The sequence below is a fragment of the Oncorhynchus gorbuscha genome, linkage group LG10 (assembly GCF_021184085.1).
Source record: "Oncorhynchus gorbuscha isolate QuinsamMale2020 ecotype Even-year linkage group LG10, OgorEven_v1.0, whole genome shotgun sequence".
Classification (NCBI taxonomy): domain Eukaryota; kingdom Metazoa; phylum Chordata; class Actinopteri; order Salmoniformes; family Salmonidae; genus Oncorhynchus; species Oncorhynchus gorbuscha.
In genome coordinates, this window is record NC_060182.1 from 65,095,340 (window position 1) to 65,119,566 (window position 24,227).

The following is a 24,227-nucleotide window of genomic DNA, read 5'->3' on the forward strand; positions in this document are numbered from 1 at the left end:
TGTAAAAGTATAAAAACAGCAGCTGAAAGATTCAGAGAAAATCTACACGAGGAGAATAATGTGATACCAAACATACACACCCTCTTCATAACTTTTGGTGGTTATGACATTTTCAAATCAAATAGAAGCAGCTTATCTGCATCATCTTAAAATAGGCGTCTACTAGAGTTTCAACCCATTGCTACTCGTCAGCATAAGGCACCGTCATACCAGTATGGAAAGGAAACACACGAGGACTTATACCATAAAAGGTGGACGCATGTGATCCTAGAGAAATAAGGCTGTGATTTAGACCTATTGAAGCGGTCACCAGTCCTAGCATTGATTTGTGCTTCTTACTTTGTCTAGGCCTACAAATGTGAAGTTGAAGAAGTACTCAAACAGCATAAGTTACTATATAGCATAGTGGCAAAAATAAGAACTCTTCTATTTGTGGCGAACATGAGTTGGAGTTTAAGTTGCCAACAACACCCGACAGTAGCACCCTATTATAATTATGTGTACAGATAGTGTTCTCAGTTGCAGTGAAAAATGGCATTGGGCCACAGGACAACTGTAATAACTTCTCCATTACCAACCAAAAATAGTTGCTTATCTACGTAGCTACTGGTACTAGTTACTTCAAATGGCATGATCAACATTGCGGCACATTCTTTAGTGGCACTTTCAAATTATGCATTTTATCAGTCCTAGTTATCAGCATGTTTTGCCAGTGTTTAGGACAGTAGTTTATGACCCATTTTGAAATTAGCATTATCACATACAAATGACAGAATTTATCAGTCCGACAAAAAGGTGTTTCAGTTAGGAAAAAAGGTTTAAAATACGAAATGTGCTTTTTTGGCTGAAAGACTATGCCCATAGCTTGCCCATGTTGCTGCACAACAATTTAAGTCAATAAGTCAGCGTTTTAGTCAAAGTATGATATATTTGGGCTTGAAGTTGGAAATTCAGATATTTTCCATGTCAATGGCGTGTTTCATCTATGAAATGACATGCTAATACTTTTCCATCTACGTTCATTTTCAGAGCTGGGTTTTATTTGAATATTACCACCCTCCAGCATGGTATTGTTTATTAATCAGAAACAACTGCAAAGTTCTACCTCTTCACAAATCGGGATTGAGCTGAGCCAAACAGCTTTTCGCCATAGCCTGCCTACACATATAATTTTCTCCATGGCTCAGGTGACTAACTTTTTCACCAACAAATTATCATAATCCATTGGATAATTTGTCAAGTTTTTTTTAAAATAGCTAGTCTATATATATATATATAGCTAGTCTATATATATATATATTATATTTAAAAAAGACAATTTCATAAATGGTCAAATTGTGTATGATATGATTGCATTTTTGAACCACGCAACCACCAAGATGAATGGTTTGACCATACTCCACTGCTTTGATTGGTGCAGCTAGAAACCACAAGTGTTTATCCTATAACAAAAAGGAACCCGGGAAAGAAAATTCCACTATCATGTTTATCTATTTTGTTGTGCTGTTGTTACATTTGTATTGGTATTGTCTTGTTTCGTCTCTGATATGCTCAGGGTGTTGTTACACATCATTTACGGCGTGCATCATGAGCAAAGTCATTGTAGTCCATCATTTCACTTCCACTAGCTGTGAGAACCATGGCATGAGCACAGGCTGACTTGGTATTGCTGTAGCGCAGCTGAATAGCCTGCCAACACCCTACCAAAGGTTGCACTGTGTCCATTATAATGTTGAAAAAAATGCATCTAGTCCAAACCGTTCAGTAGTTACGGTATTCATATTACCAAACCGTTCAGTAGGTATCCTACTCATTACCAAACCGTTCAGTAGCTAGGCTATTCATATTACCAAACCGTTCAGTAGTTAGGCTATTCATATTACCAAACCGTTTAGTAGGTATCCTACTCATTACCAAACCGTTCAGTAGCTAGGCTACTCATATTATCAAACCGTTCAGTAGATAGGCTATTCATATTACCAAACCGTTCAGTAGCTAGGCTATTCATATTACCAAACCGTTCAGTAGTTAGGCTATTCATATTACCAAACCGTTCAGTAGGTATCCTACTCATTACCAAACCGTTCAGTAGCTAGGCTACTCATATTATCAAACCGTTCAGTAGATAGGCTATTCATATTACCAAACCGTTCAGTAGCTAGGCTATTCATATTACCAAACCGTTCAGTAGATAGGCTATTCATATTACCAAACCGTTCAGTAGATAGGCTACTCATTACCAAACCGTTAAGTAGATAGGCTACTCATATTACCAAACCGTTCAGTAGTTAGGGTACTCATATTACCAAACCGTTCAGTAGTTAGGGTACTCATATTACCAAACCGTTCAGTAGTTAGGCTATTCATATTACCAAACCGTTCAGTAGATAGGCTATTCATATTACCAAACCGTTCAGTAGTTAGGCTATTCATATTACCAAAACTTTCACTCAATAGCATTGGTTTTTCTAATGACTGCCTCGCCTGGTTTACCAACTACTTTGCAGACAGAGTTCAGAGTGTCAAATCGGAGGGCATGTCGTCCAGACCTCTGGCAGTCTATGGGGGTACCACAGGGTTCAATTCTCGGGCCAACTCTTTTCTCTGTATATATCAATGATGTCGCTCTTGCTGCGGGCAATTCCCTGATCCACCTCTACGCAGACGACACCATTCTTTATACTCCTGGCCCTTCCTTGGACACTGTGCTAACTAACCTCCAAATGAGCCTCAGTGCCATACAACACTCCTTCCGTGGCCTCCAACTGCTCTTAAACGCTAGTAAAAACCTAAATGCATGCTTTTCAACCGTTCGCTGCCCGCACCCGCCCGACTAGCATCACCACCCTGGACTAGAGGCCGACCGATTAATCGGAATGGCCGATTAATTAGGGCCGATTTCAAGTTTTCATAACCATTGGAAATCGGTATTTTTGGACACCGATTTGGCAGTTTTTTTTTTACAACTTTATTTAATCTTTATGCAACTAGGCAAGTCATTAAGAACACATTCTTATTTTCAATGGACGGCCTAGGAACAGCGGGTTAACTGCCTTGTTCAGGGACAGAACGACAGATTTTTACCTTGCCAGCTCGGGGATTCAATCTTGCAACCTTACAGTTAACTAGTCCAACGCTCTAACCACCTGCCTCTCACTGCACTCCACGAGGAGCATCCCTGTTACACGAATGCAGTAAGCCATGGTAAGTTGCTAGCTAGCATTAAACCTGTCTTATAAAAAAACAATCAATCAATCAAAATCACTAGTTAACTACACATGGTTGATGATATTACTAGTTTATCTAGCATGTCCTGCGTTGCATATAATCGATGGGGTGCGTATTTGCGAAAAAGGACTGTCCTTGCTTGCTCCAATGTTTACCTAACCATAAACATCAATGCCTTTCTTAAAATCAATACACAGAAGTATATATTTTTAAACCTGCATATTTAGCTAAAAGAAATCCAGGTTAGCAGGCAATATTAACCAGGTGAAATTGTGTCACTTCTCTTGCATTCATTGCACGCAGAGTCAGGGTATATGCAACAGTTTGGGACACTTAATTTGCAAGAATTTTACATAATTATTACATAACCCTGAAGGTTGTGCAATGTAACAGGAATATTTAGACTTATGGATGCCACCCGTTAGATAAAATAAGGAAAGGTTCCGTATTTCACTGAAAGAATAAACGTCTTGTTTTCGAGATGATAGTTTCCGGATTCTACCATATTACTGACCTAAGGCTCGTATTTCTGTGTGTTATTATGTTATAATTAAGTCTATGATTTGATAGAGCAGTCTGACTGAGCGATGGTAGGCACCAGCAGGCTCCTAAGCATTCATTCAAACAGCACTTTCGTGCGTTTTTTCAGCAGCCCTTCCCTGTGCTTCAAGCACAGCCCTGTTTATGACTTCAAGCCCATCAACTCCCGAGATTAGGCTGGTGTAACCGATGTGAAATGGCTAGCTAGTTAGCGGGGTGCGCGCTAATCGCATTTCAAACGTCACTCACTCTGAGACTTGGAGTAGTTATTCCCCTTGCTCTGCATGGGTAACGCTGCTTCGAGCCCAGGTAGGGGCGAGAAGAGGGACGGAAGCTATACTGTTACACTGGCAATACTAAAGTGCCTATAAGAACATCCAATAGTCAAAGGTATATGAAATACAATGGTATAGAGGGAAATAGTGCTATAATAACTACAACCTAAAACTTCTTACCTGGGAATATTGAAGACTCATGTTAAAAGGAACCACCAGCTTTCATATGTTCTGAGCAAGGAACTTAATGTTAGCTTTCTTACATGGCACATATTGCACTTTTACTTTCCTCGCCAACACTTTGTTTTTGCATTATTTAAACCAAATTGAACATGTCTTATTTTTTATTTGAGGTCAAATTGATTTTATTGATGGATTATATTAAGTTAAAATAAGGGTTAATTCAGTATTGTTGTAAATGTCATAATTACAAATAAATAAATCTGCTTTTTTGGTCCTCCAATAATCGGTATCGGCGTTGAAAAATCATAATTGGTCGACCTTTACCCTGGACGGTTCCGACCTCGAATATGTGGACAACTATAAATACCTAGGTGTCTGGCTAGACTGTAAACTCTCCGTTCACACTCACATTATACATCTCCAATCCAAAATCAAATCTAGAATTGGCTTTCTATTTCACAACAAAGCCTCCTTCGCTCACGCCGCCAAACTTACCCTAATAAAACTGACTATCCTACCGATCCTCAACTTCGGCGACGTCATCTACAAAATAGCTTCCAATACTCTACTCAGCAAACTGGATGCAGTCTATCACAGTGCCATCCGTTTTATAACCAAATCATCTTATACCACCCACCACTGCGACCTGTATGCTCTAGTCGGCTGGCCCTCGCTACATATTTGTCTCCAGAACCACTGGCTCCAGGTCATCTATAGTTCTATGCTAGGTAAAGCTCTGCCTTATCTCAGTTCACTGGTCACGATAACAACATCCATCTGTAGCACACGTTCCAGCAGGTATATCTCACCGATCATCCCCAAAGCAAACGCCTCATTTGGCCACCTTTCCTTCCAGTTCTCTGCTGCCAGTGACTGGAACGAATTGCAAAAATCGCTGAAGCTGGAGACTTATATTTCCCTCACCAACTTTAAACATAAACTATCTGAGCAGCTAACCGATCGCTACAGCTGTACATAGTCCACCTGTAAATAGCCCACCCAATCTACCTACCTCATCCCAATACTGTTTTTATTTGATTTACTTTTCTGCACACCAGTATCACTACTTGCACATCATCATCTGCTCATTTATCACTCCAGTGCCGATCTGCTAAATTATAATTATTCGCTCCTATGGCCTATTTATTGCCCATCTCCTCATGCCTTTTGCACACACTGTATATAGACTTTCTTTTTTCTACTGTGTCATTGACTTGTTTATTGTGTTATTGGCTCGTTTATCGTTTACTCCATGTTTAACTCGGTGTCACACCTCTTTGCTATATCTTGGCTAGGCCGCAGTTGCAAATGATAACTTGTTCTCAACTAGCCTTCCTAGTTAAATAAAGGGGAAATAAAAAATAAAATTCATATTAACAAACCATTCAGTAGTTAGGCTATTCATATTACCGGAGCTTAATCTTATTATTTCTATTTCTACGGTGGATTCGCTGTCGCAACTTATGGAAGATTACAAAACTTGAGAAAACAATAGATTGCAAAGTCAAAGATACCCAATTCGTTAATATGTATTAGCAGCCTGTGTAATTCTTCAGAGGCAGAACCTAAACAAGTATTTCCCAAGCTCATGAATTACATCGAAATAGGGGCAGGGGGCATCGCCCACTGGTGGGGCCTTTAATGTAGTATCTTCATATGTTTTGGTTAGAGTGAATAGAAGGATGCTGGCTGACATTTGTATACCTTCCAGAGTTAGAATTTAATCAATCTATGCAATTGAACCAAATAGTGCATTGCAAGAACATGTCAGACTGACTAGGAGGTTAGTTAGTTCAAGTAACAAGGGTTATTTGAACCCCATTCATTGTACGGCTGGGAGATGGACTCTCTGTCCACGATCACTCCAACTCTTTAGTTTAATTTCTACATACTTACTTTTATAGCTTTTATTGCAGACTTGGTAATATTGGTCATTTTCGCCTTGGAGATTGGAGGTTTGTACTCGTTCAACGAGAAGAGCTGAAAGACATAAAGTGAAGGAAACAAACCGTTCAAACACATTTTAATATAAAAGTGTTAAATAAGACAAGAAACACATTACTCAGGGCTAAGACTTAAGAGGAGGCTAAGACTTAAGAGGAGGCTAAGACTTAAGAGGAGGCTAAGACTTAAGAGGAATGGCAAACATTTAGTTTGTACAGTAGGCTACATAGGCCAGGGAAAGGGTGTCGTCAAAAAAGTGTTTAAAGACACTTGGGGCTGTCTTTATTATGCGCGCAAATAATATTAAAGCAATAGCCTCCAGTGAAATACTATTAGCTGAAAAAGTAGTGCGTGTATTGGGCATGATGCTGGTGTTTTAATTCGCTGTATGTTGTCGATGATATCTGATTTTATGGTTCATGTTATGTAATTCTATACAGGCACACCGTGTTGTGGCCTCATTCCCTTTTTTCTTACTCGTTTAGTCATGCATTATTACTACAGAGATCATAACTAGATGTGTGAATGAATGCATATCACCTACTAATGACTATGGAGACTCGATTTTGCGAATATTTACTGTCATCGTTTGGCTTCAGCAACAACCGGGCCACACAGAATGCTTTTGACATTTGGCAAACGAACTGAAGAACAGACCCAGTTGCAAAGTCTGGCACATTTCTACCAACCTTCGTTATTTTGGAAGAAAGAAATCAGCTAGCTAAACTAACCAACGGACCAGTAAACCCGTCCTGCCCTTGCTAACTGAAGTGAGACGAATGACTCGACCAGTGTGACTTGGCTGAAAACTACTGGGCCCCCCACAAATTATTCAGAACAAAATACAATAGCTTGTTAGCATGCTATTTTGGTTACCTACAAAGTGATACAGCATCAGTGATTGTTTTACTGCATAATTTTCTAACTAACTGGAATCATTGCACCGGCCGCCACGCGAAAACAGCTAACTGTCTCACGTTTACCAGGCCTCGCTCCCTAGCTATTGTCTGGCTAACATTGTTAGCTAGCTAGCCAGCTAACCTTTACAGTTGACTGAGTTAAGAAAATAGCTAAGTAAATTAGGGTGACGTAGATGGCGACAGGGGTTGTTTTGATTTTGAAGTTCAATTGAGTTAGCCTCCTGTAATCTAAATTAGCTAGCTAGTTAAACATTATTAGCGCGCTCTACCAGATGGAAATCTAACTAGCTACAGTTCACCGAGTTTAACTTAGTATTGCTGACCAAATGACGGTGTAGTAGCGCTTACATTGAAAAGGACTAACTGGGTGATCAATATTCATGTTGGAAGCAAACCGTGTCTACTGAAAGGATGCGGCCTTGTGTCTAGCTGCCCTTCTCCTCCTTTCTGCTTTACGCTAGCTAACGTTAATCATACATTTCATTAACATTACAGTCACTTGCATTGAAAAGTGGGGGATAAATCATACAAACCTCGCCGTTGAATGCTTTGACAGCCTCCATGGTGTTGTATTTGAGTCTCGTTGTAAGCTGTAAAATGTTTATATTGTTCTTCTCGACAACCGGTTTGATGCATGCTCTACGTTAGCTTGGTGAGATGGAGAAGATTGCCAATATGGCGCACAACCTCAATGAAATCCGAACAGCAGCGCAGAGACTAGCGAACCCAAGTGTCACACACTTGTATTGCAGGTCCAATGAAAGTAGTTAACTGGCGACGACTCGTGGTCAAAAGACGCTCCAACACCCCCGCTGGATTATTTTTTTAAATCATGTCTGAAGAAAAAGAAAATGCTGATATTTATAATGCAGAGCATTTGAACTCTTTATTACTCTTTCGATACAGTCACTTAATGAAAAATGTACCAATTAAAATACAATAGAACTGTACACACTTTATACCTATGTACAAGGACTTTATTTACAATGCTAAAACAACAAAATATTTTCCACAGCTAAATCATATAAATTACAATTCAGGATTCATTGTTGCTGGCACAAAATGGAATGCTTACATAACAACGTCTCCATGAAAGTATCAGGACCTGAATGTAACAGCTATCACATACAGCAATGTTGAATGATCAAATGTCTCTAGGAAAACCACAAAGATATCATGATCAAAATATAACCAAAATAACAGTCACAGAAGTTTGTATCAAAAGCTTACATACTGTACATTTCAAGGCAGTGCAAGTCTGTTGAACTGTTTGTAAAACTATTAGAAAATAAACCCTTGTCCTATAGGCAACCGAACATGTTGCAAAATAACAAACACTTATCGAAATTAGCTTTCAGAGATGGACACATCTACCCAATGTTCCATCACTCACTACTTGAGATAACACAAATGCAAGCAAAACACTGTATATATCACAATAGACGAAAACGTAAATTGTTACATCTCTAAACCTAAAAAGATAAATGACAACATAAACTATATAAAACCATATAATGTCATACAATCAACAATACAATGTTTGCATCAACTCCAACTTTAAAAAATACACTTTCCTCTTATGATTCCACTTAGTGGAGAGTCAACACATGAGCTGCTTCCAATCATATGTAGTTAGATAAAAATGCGGCCTGTGTCAACCTGGACATGGTGGTAGGAGTAATAGTAAACGTAAATCATAGAAAATGTAAATCTGTCTTTCTTCATTTAGTATGATATGTATTAATTTGTGGCTGCCAATCAATTTTGGATGATATGCCATGAATTACAATTCATATGATATGTTACGAATTGCAATTCGTTAGGTTAGCTAGGTGGCTAATGCTAGCTAGGCTAAGGGTTAAGGTCAGGAGTTAAGTTAAAGGGTTAGCTAACATGTTTAGTAGTTGCAAATAGCAAAATAGTAGCAAGTAGTTAAAGTTACTAATTAGCTAAAATGCAAAAGTTGCCTTTGGTGTGATTTGAAGACGTAACCGTTCGCATTGTACACCCACTCATCCATGATCCACCCCGACAAACCACCCTCTTTGTTTTTTGGTCTTAAGTAATATTCTATCTTATGTAACCAAACGTAACATATCATGCTAATTTCAGCATCCTGGATTTATGTTTACTATGAGACCAGGCTGCCTGTGAACAACTCTTAGTGCTACTGGGTTATGGGTAGACATTAACGGCAGTGAGTCTTAAACATTGAGTAAAAGTTACCCATAGGCACATGAACACAATCTGCTCATCCATCCCAAATCTTAACCATAAGCATTAGTGGGGTAAACTCAACACTGACCTTAGATCAGTGTTTAGGGGCAACTTCATCCTACTCCATTATAAACTGGTCTCTACAAAGGGGACAGCAATGGCATTGGCTGCTGCTGCGGAGGGCTCTACCTCTGCTGCCACCTGGTGTCCATGCTTGAGACAGATCTCCTGGAGCAGAGGCGTGTTGACTTTTTTCCATTCCCTGAATCTGGAGGGGGTGGGTTCTAACAGCACCTGCTCAATGGTCAACAGGTCTGCCTCCTTTGCCTAAATCAAAGGGGAAGAACGAAAGAGTGTGTAACTATGCTCAAGGGTCTCAATACTAAACAGCATATACAATTTGTACATAGAAAACAAGGACATGCATGTGATCCTGCCACCTATGTGGTGATAAACTGATAAAAACAAAAGCATATAGTAATTCTAGTCAAGTTGGCAGATGTACCTTTAGCGTGCTGTTGAGGGTCCTGATGAGGTGCAGTTTCTCGTTAACATCCTGGTTTTTGCATCTCTTTATAAAGGAGGCTCTGAAGTCCCTCTTGGTGGATGGTTTGCGGTCTCCTATGGGAGAGAGGTTGGCCTGCTTGATGTGAATGTACAATCTCTCCATCTCATCAGATGTGGCTTCATGGTTCACTGCAAGAACAATACAATTGACTTCAGGAAATGTATGTTTCTGCAGAAACATATTTATAAGTTTACCACTTAAAGAAAGTATGATAAGGTTTGAGGTCAGTACTCTTACTCAAAACAGGTTAAAAATAACATTGAACTCATTGACGGGATTCAAATAGTGTTGACTATAACTCCACTTTGTTTCATATTTTTTTCCAACTAGTTGATTGACAGTTATGAGACAATGTAATGTTTGACAAAACTGTGAAAACAGGATGAAGACTAGGATGTTTTGGTATTCAAATCTGTTTAACAAATATTCCAAGGCCAAGGCAGGATGTGTAGGCAGACATTCAAACTAACTCACATCTTACAACAAGCACAGCTACCAATGTGCTGCCAAAGACAGAAGCTGTGACATTGCACAACAGGAAGTGTGGTCTACTTGCACTTCTCCTATCCACAGGTCTGATCAAGTAAGAACTAAAGGCCTCCAAGGAGCACACAATAGTTTTTCCTTCACAATTTGTATTATGATTAATATGTTCCCCTTATTTAAGTCAACAGCCGTTAAGAAAAAAGTATTCTCACCATCTTCTGTCCCTATTTCTAGCACAGCCACCTCCTCTATCTGCTCCCTGGGGTTAAAGTCCTCCTCCCTGGCTTTGCTGCCTGGAGGGTCCTGGTAGGATGAAGCCTCCTGGTGGTGCTGTAGAGGCCCCTCGTTCTCTTGATTATGTGGGGGCCGATGTGTGTGGACCTGCACAGAGCACACCACCGTTTCCCCGACAACAGGAGAGGCCTGCGAGACCAGGTCCAGCCAGGACTGACGATGCTTGGCCAGTGAGGACACGGAACTCTGTGATGTCATTGTGCTGACAGGTGAGGAGAAGGAGCCATTGGTCTCACTGGGAAGGGGAGAGGAGTAGGGGGGAGGGAGGGTACCCTGAGAGAGAAGAACATAAAGGGGTTGTTCAGCAAGGTTAATACTCAACACTTTGAAATAAAATAATGTAAGTCAGTGTAACTAGGGCCCAGAGGTTATCTTGGTCACGTCACACGGTTAGGAAAAACTTCTGGCCTTAATTACCAGAGCCTACTCGGCTGCCCGGTGCATACGGCCTACTGACCTGATGTCCACTGCCAGGTGGACCATCCACAGAGCCCTGGTTCATCTGCTCAGAGTATGGGGGAGGGGGAGCCTCTGTCGTCTCAGCCTCCTCGTGATCACTTTCCTCACTGTAGCACTCTGGACACAGAGTCAAAATGCCATTAGGCTACATACTTGACAAACAAATATCAGCAGTGATACTGAGGCAATAGTAGTAAAGAACAGAATGAGTCAATTGGTGGAATGGACCACAGCTGATAAATCATGCCGACTGATCAACATAAAAGCTTACCAGCAGTGTTGCTCTCTGTTGGTACGTATTGTATTGAAGCAAGCCCAAGCTTATTCAACCAACTACAACAGATAAACAGAGAGAGACTGTCACATTCCTCACTGTCTCTATGATGACACTCTTAACATGACTCACATTAGACTTTTTCATGCAACTTACACGTTCATCTCCTCGTAGGTATCAGCTGCAAAGTAAAACATCATGACTTGCGGGTGACAGGCTTTGATGGCACTGCAAGAGACAGGGGAGAACATGACTCAGATGATTCAGTTTCTCACGTTGCGTTCGATCATTTACACTGTGCTCAGGAAGTTACACATTCACGCGACCTATAACTTCCTGTCATTATGAGAGTTGAAGCGTTCTTGTCAAATTGAAAGTGTGGCAGTAAATGGTCAGTAGTTACCTGGAATAGATGTATTGACCAGTTTTACACAAACAGTAACATGATTTAGTGAAATAAGAAACAAGTTTCTTACTATTTTTTCTTGCACTCCAAGGCTCTGTCGATGATGAAGTCAGTCAGGTTAATGTATCCCTCTGCTTTCTCTGCCTGAAAATAATATGGGATTGACAGATTATTAGCATTAAAAGGTATTGGCATTATTCAACCTTTTATCCATTTCTAGTTCCCTCAAATTAGTTTTGACTCATGGTAAACAAAGGCTTAATTAATTCCTCCATCTTGCCAGTAATCATGCCTCTGTAGAAGAAACTGACAGACACTTTCAGCTCCAGGAAACACCATGTCAGACTCAGACGGACTAATTCCCAGCAGTGACGTAGCAGAGGCAGCAAGCAGCTGTGGAAATGATACGATGACTCAGCATAGAGGGTTAAATTATGAGCTCTCTCATGCCGTCCCTGCAGGGGGTGCGTCACCTGAGTGGGTTGATTCACTGTTGTGGTCATCCTGTCTGGGTTGGCGCCCCCCTTGGGTTGTGCCGTGGAGGAGATCTTTGTGGGCTATACTCAGCCTTGTCTCAGGATGGTAAGTTGGTGGTTGAAGATATCCCTCTAGTGGTGTGGGGGCTGTGCTTTGGCAAAGTGGGTGGGATTATATCCTTCCTGTTTTGGCCCTGTCCGGGGGTGTCCTCGGATGGGGCCACAGTGTCTCCTGACCCCTCCTGTCTCAGCCTCCAGTATTTATGCTGCAGTAGTTTGTTTCGGGGGGCTAGGGTCAGTTTGTTATATCTGGAGTACTTCTCCTGTCCTATTCGGTGTCCTGTGTGAATCTAAGTGTGCGTTCTCTAATTCTCTCCTTCTTTCTTTCTCTCTCTCGGAGGACCTGAGCCCTAGGACCATGCCCCAGGACTACCTGAAATGATGACTCCTTGCTGTCCCCAGTCCACCTGGCCATGCTGCTGCTCCAGTTTCAACTGTTCTGCCTTACTATTATTCGACCATGCTGGTCATTTATGAACATCTGAACATCTTGGCCATGTTCTGTTATAATCTCCACCCGGCACAGCCAGAAGAGGACTGGCCATCCCACATAGCCTGATTCCTCTCTAGGTTTCTTCCTAGGTTTTGGCCTTTCTCGGGAGTTTTTCCTAGCCACCGTGCTTCTACACCTGCATTGCTTGCTGTTTGGGGTTTTAGGCTGGGTTTCTGTACAGCACTTTGAGATATCAGCTCTGGATAAGAGCGTCTGCTAAATGACTTAAATGTAATGTAATGTAAATGTGATGTACGAAGGGCTATATAAATACATTTGATTTTATTTGACGAGTGTTACTCACCAGTTGAGTAGTGTACCAGTACAGGGAAGTCTTCTTCAGCACAAACCAGTACTTCTTCCATTTGAAACCCAGGAAGGCCTTTCCTTCTTTCTTCCTGTAGAGCCAGCCCTGGTAGTCCGACTCCCCCCAGCTCTTTAACCGAGACCCTCCGTCTGCTCATTGCCACATTGCCTGAACACAGAGGAGATCGTTCCTGAATTCATGCACCGTGGTTGCAAAGCAACAATATACCCTCTAATATACCTTTATTGCTATGCAGACATTTTGATATGACACTATGATTGGTTAAATAAATCCTCTTTAGCAAGTTCAGCAAGCTACAAACAATATTACAATGCCACGACTTACAGAGGGATACAAGGTAATTCAAATAGTCCAATGACTCCAAATTGAACATTCTACGCAACAGATTTATGGTTCACCTGCTGATTGATTTTAAGCTACAGTTTCCAAGTATCGCAGATTCAGAATCTCTTTCAGCCTACCTGTGTCAGATGGTGGCCAGACAAATCATTTTCAAAGAAGTATTCCAAACGGTATACAGGTAAATGCCAAAATGAAGGAAACACTAACATAAAAAGTCTTAGTAGAGTGTTGGGCCACCACGAGCCAGAACAGCTCCAGTGCACCTTGGCATAGATTCTACAAGTGTCTGGAACTCGATTGGAGGGATGCAACACCATTCTTCCACAAGAAATTCCATAATTTGGTGTTTTGTTAATGGTGGTGGAAAATGCGGTCTCAGGCGCCGTTGCAGAATGTCTCAAAAGTGTTCAATTGGGTTGAGATCTGATGACTGAGACGGCCATGGCATATGGCTGAAAAAAAAGTATGCTCATCAAACCATTCAGTGACCACTCGTGGCTTGTGTCATCCTATGGGGGTATGGCCATGGTAGCTATGGCAGGTTAGAGCATTGGGTCGAATACCCGAGCCGACAAGTTGAAAAATCTGTTCGATGTGCCCTTGAGCAAGGCACTTAACCATAATTTGCTCCAGGGGTGCCGTACTAGTATGACTGACCCTGTAAAACAATGCATTTCCCTGCACCTATCTGGTGTATGTGACAATAAAAATGTACTTTTTTTTGCGGGGCAAAATAATCACCTGCCCAGCATTTTTATACATGGCCCTAAAAGCATGATTGGATGTTAATTGCTTTCCTTAAGTCAAGAACTGCACATGTGGAAGCACCTGTTTTCAATATACTTTTTATCCCTCAGTGTATCCATTATTTTGGCAGTTACCTGTTTATCACACACAATGAAGCACAGACTGCTCAGCATACAGTAACTGCCCATAAAGGCTAATAATATTGGAATCTCTTGCTGAGCCTGTTCTTAACCTTTTACACTAGTGGGAATTGGCCTTTATAGATAGGGCTAAACTGAAATGTTTCTTCCAGAAGACATATGAAAAGCATGGTAGCAATTGAAAGGAAATAGTTTGGAGATCTTGGGAATATCATTAGACGACAGTTCAGGACACAACAGTTCAACAGTACCGGCGCATTTGTTGATAACTAAATCAGAATATACTCTGGATACATTCAGTAACTTTCCTGGAAAATGTGGGGTAGGTGCAACATAAACCCCAAACATGACATGGGTTGAGAGGACTAACTGGTGTCTCCAAGTGGTCACACACCTCTCCAAAGTGTGCACAGTTCCTAAGTCATTTCAATGCTCTTTTATGACTCAAAGAAGAGTCTACAAACAAAAGTAAAAAAAAATTGTTCTCCTAGCTGTGCCGTTGAGGAACTAGAGCAAGCACACTTGTAGTTGTTTTGAACACAGCCCTGCAATCACACAATTACTGTTGTTGTTTACGCAATCCAAAAACATCCCATTATCAATTGCAATCTGGGTCAGGTGGGCATCATTTAAAAGCTTGTTCTATTGCCAACATGACTAGCTAATTTATAAAATATGATCTTACAGTGTTAGACTTTCACAAGGCAATTCATAGAAACAGATCATTTTGGTGAGCATAGAAACGAGTCATGAGAGCACACAGGTGCTTTTTCCGCAGCAAATTCTCTTCACAATAGACAAACAGGTTCATTCTGTTCAGAACAACCCAGGGTATGACGCCAACTCTACACCAATCATGGGGATCATAAACGGTGACACTGTATATGACATGGGTTTTATGATATGGAAATGTGAATTGTACATTTGGACTCAAAGCAGTATTCAATGCAATCCTCAACGTCTGATCTTTTAAAATAGATTGAGTCCTCTTAAATTTACAGCATTTCCCGTAGACAAGAAAACATTTGGAAAAGTTTCCCAATTAACAGGAGGGAGGGGGACTAAGTTCAGAACAGCTGTCAGTCAAAACCCAATCACAGAGCCTAATCTCTGACGTCATTTATAGCATGTTACTGTATAACCACTGCATTCCAATTTAGACGTTTATCAGTGCCCAGATCTGCAATTTTCAGTGTGTATACAAGTATAAAGGTCTACGGCATTATCAACACAACCCTCCACACAGACACTCTAATCGTCCTGACACTTCACACACGCGCAAATCAGTGGGGCCAAATTACAGTTGAGGGCACAGACAGCAAGCAGCAGAATCAGGCCTGGACACCAACTTACCTCCTCGAGTCTTCCTCTTGGGTTTCTGTCTCAGGGAAACCTGATAGAACAGAAGGTAGTGAGAGGTCAGATAGTCCCTAGTTCACGAGATGGGTGATTGAAGGTAGAGCTTCCCCAGACAGTGCAGCTCGATCAGACAGTCCCTCACCCTACCTCAGCTATAGTCTTTGAAACATCCTGTTTCACACCACCAGTGTCACTTGTGTGTGTGTGTGTGTGTGTGTGTGTGTGTGTGTGTGTGTGTGTGTGTGTGTGTGTGTGTGTGTGTGTGTGTGTGTGTGTGTGTGTGTGTGTGTGTGTGTGTGTGTGTGTGTGTGTGTGTGTGTGTGTGTGTGTGTGTGTGTGTGTGTGTGTGTCTGTCTCTCTCTCTCCCTCTCTCTGCAGTAGTCACATGCAATCAAGTATAACAGTGGTTTGCCAACTTAAAAATATATATATATATATATATATATATATATATATATATAGTACTTTTTTTAAACAAATATGCTTTTTATTTAATTTCATTGTCCTCCAAGAGTTGCTGAATCTCCACTCTACTATATCTTGTGAGATCTCTGAGGAAGCTGTAATGATGACACCATATGAGAAAGGAATTACAGACGCAATTTGTGACTACTGCCTGCCTCAGGAAAAAAAATGCCCATTTAAAAAAAAAACATCCTTAATAACATATAAGAGACCTATAGATAATCTCCAGTACTTACAGGGTTGTAGTCATCACCTGCCATGGAGGGAGCCAAAGATATAGGGAAGGCAGCCTGCAGGCAGGGAGAGAGAGAGAGAGATACCTTTTCAGTTTATCGACAGACCATTCAATTCAAAACATCATTTACCCCCATGTTAAATGAATAGACTGAGTACAATAATTCAAGTCTCAAAGGGTCCACTTTGACATCTCTCCTGATTTAGAGAACAGGGGGAACTGCCTTGCATCATGGATGAGTTGGTGTCCATTTATAGCATGACCCTTCTACATTGCATTTAGTCTTCATAAGTGAACTTGCACAAGATTGTAGTCAGCCCTTTTTAGAACAGATTATGACCCATAATGTCTTCAAACCAAACTGACATTGTCACTGACATTGAGAAACAGTTTCCTTCACATTGGCATTATTGACAAACTTCCTCCTAAAAAACCTCCTCAGGGGGACTGCGTTCCTCACAGAGAACATTGACGAGTCTGATGGAGGGACCCTCAGACCCTGGAGCCACACAAACCAAAATGTAGGTCACATCAGCTGATAAAAACATGCAAACTAACTCTTTCCAGGTCCATGGATGGACAAAGAAAATGCCTCCAATTCGACACCAGATTTTTGAAAGAACTGGTAGCTCAAAATACACATTCCTACCATACAGTTCCAAAACGCTGCAATGAAAGACCAATATACATATTCATTAAGTCTAGATGAATCCCTGATAAATCAGTATCTGTTGCTTTCAAAATAGGTTAGTAATATATTAAGAGTGTCAGCTTCATAAGGCTGGTCTTCACCAAATGACACATACTAAAGACGAGAAACATATCTAGGCTACACTTCTCTGTCCGTCTTGCTCAACACACTTGCATCTCAGTCAGCAACATGTTTTGTTAACCAGCTGATGACTGTGATCCTAGTGATGCTTCATCACACTATAACCACAACTGCACCAGTATGAACTAACTGCACCTGTTATCAGATGACAAATAATATAATCAGTTTAACAGAGCATCAAGAACTGTGAGTACTGACTGAAGCAGAATGGCACATCAGACAGATCAAGAGTTCAGGAATCAAATGTGTCCGCACCAAATATCTGCCATGGTTGGAACTAAACAAGAATCAGATATCACAAAAACAAAATTATTTTAAAAGACTAGCTGGACTGAACGGGGTTCAGGGAAGTCATGTAGGCCTATAACCGTTTACTCAAAATGTGTCTTTCTTTGATGGATTGACAGGTTAAATTGATTGACTCAAGCTCTGTGTTTGTGTTAGTATTAAAAAACGTGTAGGTAAACGAAAAACACAGTTTGTCTTCAAACATTAAGGTGATAATCTAGCCCTCAAAAATCACCCTGAAACATACCTGCAATTTAGATATGAAAATACGTATTTTAGTGCGGATAACGTCTCTGTTGAAGGACAACTTGCTCTTACAACGGCGAATCCCCGCTAAAACTTTGGTGAACATTAGGTTGCAATAATAGTAGCAGTGAGTCTGAAGTTGTCCGCCGAGTTAAAGTATGCACCGCAACCCAATAACCACTAGATGTCACTCTTGTGCATCAAATATGGAAATTAGATTGTAGGTCACACTTGTTCATCAAACCTGTTGACATGACATTCGTTGAATTGTCACAGACTCTTGCTGTTGACTATATACACTACATGTATGTGGACACCGGCTAGTTGAACATCTCATTCCAAAATCATGGCATTAATATGGAGTTGGCACCCCCTTTGTTGCTATAACAGCCTCCACTCTTCTTGGAAGACATTCCACAAGATGTTGCTGGGACTTGCTCCCATTCAGCCACAAGAGCATTTGTGAGGTTGGGCACTGATGTTGGGCAATTAGGCCTGGCTTGCAGTCGGCATTCCAATTCATCCCAAAGGTGTTCCATGGCGTTGAGGTCAGGGCTCTGTGCAGGCCAGTCAAGTTCTTCCACACCAATCACAACAAAACATTTCTGTATGGACCTTGCTTTGTGCACAGGGACATTGTCATGCTGAAACAGAAAAGGGCCTTCCCCAAACTGTTGCTACAAAGTTGGACGCACAGAATCGTCTAGAATGTAATTGTATGCTGTAGTGTTAAGATTTCCCTTCACTGGAAGTAAGGGGCCTAAACCATGAAGAGGACAGTTCATTTTAACTCGCTACGCGCTTCAGCGGTCCCATTCTGTGACTTTGTGTGGTCTACCACTTTGCGGCTGAGTCGTTGTTTCCCCTAGATGTTTCCACTTCACAATAATCAGTAGTGTAAAGTACTTCAGTAAAAATACTTTAAAGTACTACTTAAGTAGTTTTTTGGGGTGTCTGTACTTTAATGTTTTTATTTCCCCCAACTTTTACTTCACTACATTCCTAAATAAAATAATGTACTTTTTACTCCATACATTTTCCCTGACACCCAAAAGTACTCTTTACATTCTGACAGGAAAATTGTCCAATTCACACACTTATCAAGAGAACATTCCTGGTCATCCCTACTGCCTCTGATCTGGTGGAGTCACTAAACACAAATACTTTGTTTGTAAATTATGTCTGAGTGTTGGAGTGCCCCTGGCTATCTGTCAATACAAATAAAAACAGACAATGGTGCCATCTGGTTTGCTTAATTTAAGGAATGTTAAATGGCTTATACTTTTACTTTTGACACTTAAGTACATTTGAACAATTCCATTTTCTTTTGACACTTCAGTATATTTAAAAACAAATATTTTTAGACTTTTACTCAAGTAGTATTTTTCTGGGTGACTTTCACTTTTACTTGAGTCCTTTTCTATTAAGGTATCTTTTCCACAACTGACAATAACAGCACTTACAGTTGACTGGGGCAGCTCTAGCGGAGCAGAAATTTGAAGAACTGACTTGTTGGAAAGGTGACATCCTGTGACGTTGCCATGTCAAAAGTCACTGAGCTCTTCAGTAAGGTCATTGTACTGCCAATGTTTGTGTATGGAGATTGCATGGCGGTGTGCTCAATGTTATACACCTGTGTGTAATAGGTGTGGCTGAAATAGCCAAATCCACTAAATGGGGTGTCCAGATACTTTTGTATATATAGTGTATATATCCACAGTCTGTTTAAACAATTAAATCATGCTGGTATTACAGACTGGTAAAACCATCATCATTAAGTGAATTTCACAAAATATACCATTATGGAGGTGCCTTAGGAAAAAGGAAAGAAAAATGTGTCATCATGGTCCACTTATGGTTTTCTGGGAGGCAATATGAGAGGAAACTAAAGAAGCCTGCAGCATGGCTATCAACACTCTTTTCTCCCTGTTGGGAGCAGAACCTGTAGCCATAACATTTGTCTAGAGCTCTGACAGTGGCTATAATGTGTGTGGGTGGTAGCTGCTATCTGCTAAGAGGATCGGATGTGGTGGGTTCTCCCTGTGATAGAACACTAGTGGTAAACTAGACACATTCCTGGACCTGGAGAGGACAACTCTCTCTGTCTCCCCCCGGACCTCAACCCTCATGGGGATCCTGAGTCCTGACATGCCCCACTGTGCCCATACAGTGACAGGCAAACTACAGGGACATTCTCTCGCTCTCCCTTGACCCTCTCTCCTCCTGTCTCTCTATATTTCTCACATCCCCCTCTCATCCATATCAAGTAACACCATTGTCATCACCAAGTTACAATCATCTGGGCCATGGCTTTTGAAATGGATAGAAAGATGGTATTTAAAGATTTACACTCAATTCTGTTCCTATTGTTCTCATTCATTCTAGAACAAAAGTCTAAGCATGTCACATTAGAATGATTTATTGTTTTGGTACATGAAAAGGCACAGTGGGGGAAATAAGGTAAGCTCTCCACCACTCATGTCAGAGCCCAATAGACTTCCTGGGAATGTGGATTCGTCACACCATTGTGGACTAAATCTCCCATCATGTTCCATGCTGAGAATTGTCACAGCACTTAACTAATATCCCCCAAGCCCTGCTCCAGAGCAAGTGGAGCGAGGGGGTTTCACTGGCAGACACAAGAGTGGCCATTCTTTACTCGGGGTCTCTCACGCTGGGCCAGGGCCCCGGGCCGCAGAGCTGGTATCAGGTTCTTTACACTGCTCAGTGTGCTGCGACTACAGGAGATTGGCATAGGCCCCAATGCGCTGTAAGACCCTGTTTATGGTAATTGCACTGTTGCCTCACACTGTGGCTCAACCCTCTCGACAAACACAGTTGACAAATTGATTTAAAGATCCATTGCAGTCAGAAACGTGAGGTCCAGTCTGTTTTGTTGGGATGGAAAGACCACATGAAATTTCAGCCTGCTTTGGTGAGATGGAGTTTTGGTCTGCCTGGTGATGTCAACAGGCAGGCCAAAACTCCATCCCAGCAATAACAGCTAGTTTTCAGTTTCCCCTCCCCACTCAGACCCCTCCCAGACAGTTCTAGCAACATTCTTGCTTGAGAATTTGCTCTTTGCTAAGAAGCCATTTTTGTTTATTTTTGACCATTTTAATTGAAAACAATAATTTCTGTTACCCAGAAATGATTTGATATCGAGATAAAAACAGCTGCGTTGGACCTTTAACTCTGAGTACTGCAGTGGTCCATAATTCGCTGAGCAATAAATATTCTCACTCTCGCCTACATACCGTACAGTCTCGTGAAAAAGCATTTGCTCCCTTTCTGATTTTCTATATTTCCTCTGTCATGCAGCAAGACAATGATCCAAAACACACACTGAAGTCTACCTGAAAATGGTTCAAAATAAACAAATCAGAAAGTTTTGGATTGGTCTAGTCAAAGTCCAGACCCAATTCCAATTGAGATGTTGTGGCAGGAACAAGCAGTTGATGCTTGAAAACCCACAAATGTTGCTGAGTTAAAGCAGTTCTGCATGCAAGAGTGAGCTAAAATTCCTCCACAGCGACGTGAGAGACTGATCCACTACAGGAAGCTTTTGGTTGGAGTCATTGCAGGCTAAAGGTGGCACAACCAATTATTGAATATAAGGGGGCAATTACTTTTTCACACGGGCATTGGGTGTTGCATAACGTTATTTATGAAATAAGTATGTACTTGTTGTGGTATTTGTTCACTCAGATTCCATTTATCTAATATTAGGTTTTGGTTGAAGATCTGACAACATTCAGTATGAAAATGTTCAGCAATTTAGAGAACATTAAAAAGGGAGCAAATATTTTTCACGTCACTGTACATGATTCCACACTCTTGAAATTATTCAGAGGAATTTAAAAAAAGTAGTAATGTATGTCTATAGCACCAATTTCTCGCTCTCCCTGTGCCTTGACAAAGACTTGACTTTTATTTCAAGGTTTTCTTGTTTGTGCACAATAAGTCTCAGAGATCACGAACCTGTGGAGTAGTGATTTGTTCCTTTGTCACTAGCTGCTCTGTGGCCACATATCTGACCCCACTGGATGTGTATGCCTGCTAAGTATGACAAGTATGACACAGGGACGGGCATTAACATGGTTCTCTGGGATATGACAAGAGGAGAGGAGGCAGGAAAGTGATTCCCAGAGGCTTGGCTGCTGAATGTTCAGATATCCCCCAGCCAGGTAATCCAATGCCCACATCGGTCATGGCCAGTAAGGGACAGATCAATTTCCACTATGGCTCCTTTTTGAGACTATGGGTTATGTCCAGCTGCTGATAATAGCCTTCAGAATGCCCACATTCATGGTTAGCTATTAACTGATATTGACTGGCAATGAAATGGCTCAAGATTGTGATGAAGAAGACCATAAAGAATATGGAGGATAGTTTTGTGTCAGTGGTTGAGTATATGTACCATGCCTCATGTTCAATGTCTTATCTGTGTGATATAATGGGATTGTCTCAGAGGCCAGAGACATTCCTCACATAGCAAGAGGAGATAGATTATCTCTCTCTCCACTGCGGTTAAAGGGAGGGACACATGGTGCAAACACCTCAGTAGTCTCTTCTCCGAACCACTGGACCTCAAAAACAACCCTTTAATTGATAGAGATTTATAATTTTGCCATATATTATCATTGTTCATTGAATTGTGTAAACAATGCTAAGTCTGTGTGTTTCATTCATCCAATAGAATGTAGGGCTTCTCATCACCACTGGGTGTGTGTGTGTGTGTGTGTGTAGATGAACAGGATCATGGGAGATTGGGAAGTGAGGATGGAGACACGGAGCCAGAGGAGCCACTCTGAACCAGTGGAGTGGAGACTGAGTTTATGGACACAAAACAGATTATGTCCTTACCGCTTGAGAGAAGGACCAGGTTCGAATATGAGGTTGGCTGTATCTGAGGAGGAGAGAGGAAAGAATGAGGCAAGATTAGGAAACAAAGCATCTAGTGTTTAATCTAGTCTAGACCAATGGCACATTTAGTCAGTGGGCAAAAGGGTTACTTACATTGACTAGATAAAACCACTCATTCTACCCTCTGCATCAACCTCAACATACCACAGAGGCACGTACTGTACCATTTAGGTTTGGGGATGACAAATACAGTAAGTAAAACATCTATAACACATACTTAGTGCATCCTTGGCTCATACACAGGCACTCATTATCTTGGTTCCATTTCAGTTAACCTTCACATATAATTTGCTGCAATAAAATGGATCTTGTGGCATGTAATAAGGCAGTTGTTTTCTGTCTGTGTCGGGACAGTGGTGATATATCAGGCAGCCACTTCAGTATGGTACACAGATAGCTATCGGCCAATTCTCAAAATACATAGATTTACGTCAGCAGGCTACAGGCCTCGCCCTGCAATTTCAGGGAATGAAGTCGTCTTCACTTGTTTTTCCTGTCTGTCAATTGCTTCCATCTTTCCCTGCAGAGTTAGAGGTAAAAGGTCTGGATTTGCTGTCTCATATGGTTGGTTTAAGATGTCTGAGTGGTGAGTTAATACTTCTGTGGAAGTGCCTTCATCTGCTTTTTGGCTGTGGAAAAGAATGAACTTTGTGTGTACAAGTGGATTAGCTAGCTACTTTTGAGTGTCCTAAACATATTGAATATCCATTATCAAGTATTTGAATGTGTTTCAATGAAAGGCCATGGAACCTCTACCAAACAAACAGAAGGGGGGGGGGGGGACTGTTCCCTCCACCATCGTCACAGTCAGTAGGTTGGGGCAGATGGGAAATCATAATTTGTCATACCCCGTCATTTTGGATTCCTCTTGTAGGACGTTATCCAAGTGAGGTTCATTTGATTTCAATAAGGGGAATCAGATGTCTTGAATTATTTAAAATCCCAAAATAGGAACTGGTCTCATTCAGAGCCTTCTATTTCCAAACAGAAGGATCTGACCCATTCCTTCTGGGTCTTATTCATTTGAAGAATGTCATGCTTGAGGTTGTAATGCTATTTGAGGCCCTGTCGGTCTGTGGTCTAGCATGTCTCCCAGTAGTGCATCTTGTCTGGTCCTCTGAGACGGAGGTTCGTTTTCTACCACATACTTTCACTAGTTGTTAAAATCCAGTTCAGACCACCCACCCAACCCCCTGGTTAAAACATGCCACTACTCCCTGACTGACTGGTGGCTCCATAAATGAGATGACACAAACTATGAGGCGTATTTAAACTATACCCCTCCAGCATATCCCATTTGACATATAGACTTCATACATCACATGCTTACAGTACAGCGCAACTAAGTGAGAATGGGTTGTAAATGAGAATGGGTTGTGTTGCGAGTTATGGTTGACTAGGAGTCAGATGAGTGACCCACCTGTTGAGGAAGCCACTGCTGGAGCACCAGTCGGACACCTGTGTGAGTGACGGACACAGAGAATTTAACTCATTCA

General features: G+C 41.3%; 2 protein-coding genes across 4 annotated transcripts in view; both read right to left on the reverse strand.

Annotated features, from left to right (window-relative positions):
- LOC124046353 (SR-related and CTD-associated factor 8-like) overlaps positions 1-7,800 on the reverse strand; it is a 42,398-nt gene extending 34,598 nt beyond the window's left edge. Inside the window, exons 1-2 of one of the 3 annotated variants that reach the window (XM_046366652.1) lie at positions 7,624-7,800; positions 6,123-6,206 (exon numbers count right to left, since the gene is read on the reverse strand). In XM_046366652.1, the coding sequence (XP_046222608.1) occupies positions 6,123-6,206; positions 7,624-7,653 (114 nt within the window). In that variant the 5' untranslated portion in view covers positions 7,654-7,800. Of the gene's footprint in view, positions 1-6,122; positions 6,207-7,623 lie in introns of those variants that run through there. The other 2 variants (XM_046366653.1, XM_046366655.1) reach the window with 2 other exon arrangements.
- A 157-nt stretch (positions 7,801-7,957) lies between these two features.
- LOC124046355 (interactor protein for cytohesin exchange factors 1-like) lies at positions 7,958-17,976 on the reverse strand. The gene is given in 12 exon segments (XM_046366657.1): positions 7,958-9,634; positions 9,813-10,003; positions 10,574-10,928; positions 11,113-11,231; positions 11,386-11,447; positions 11,545-11,616; positions 11,865-11,938; positions 13,128-13,253; positions 13,255-13,298; positions 15,734-15,773; positions 16,441-16,494; positions 17,807-17,976. Coding segments are annotated over 12 exon segments (1,443 nt in total). The 5' UTR covers positions 17,912-17,976; the 3' UTR covers positions 7,958-9,433.
- Between the last annotated feature and the right edge of the window lie 6,251 nt (positions 17,977-24,227).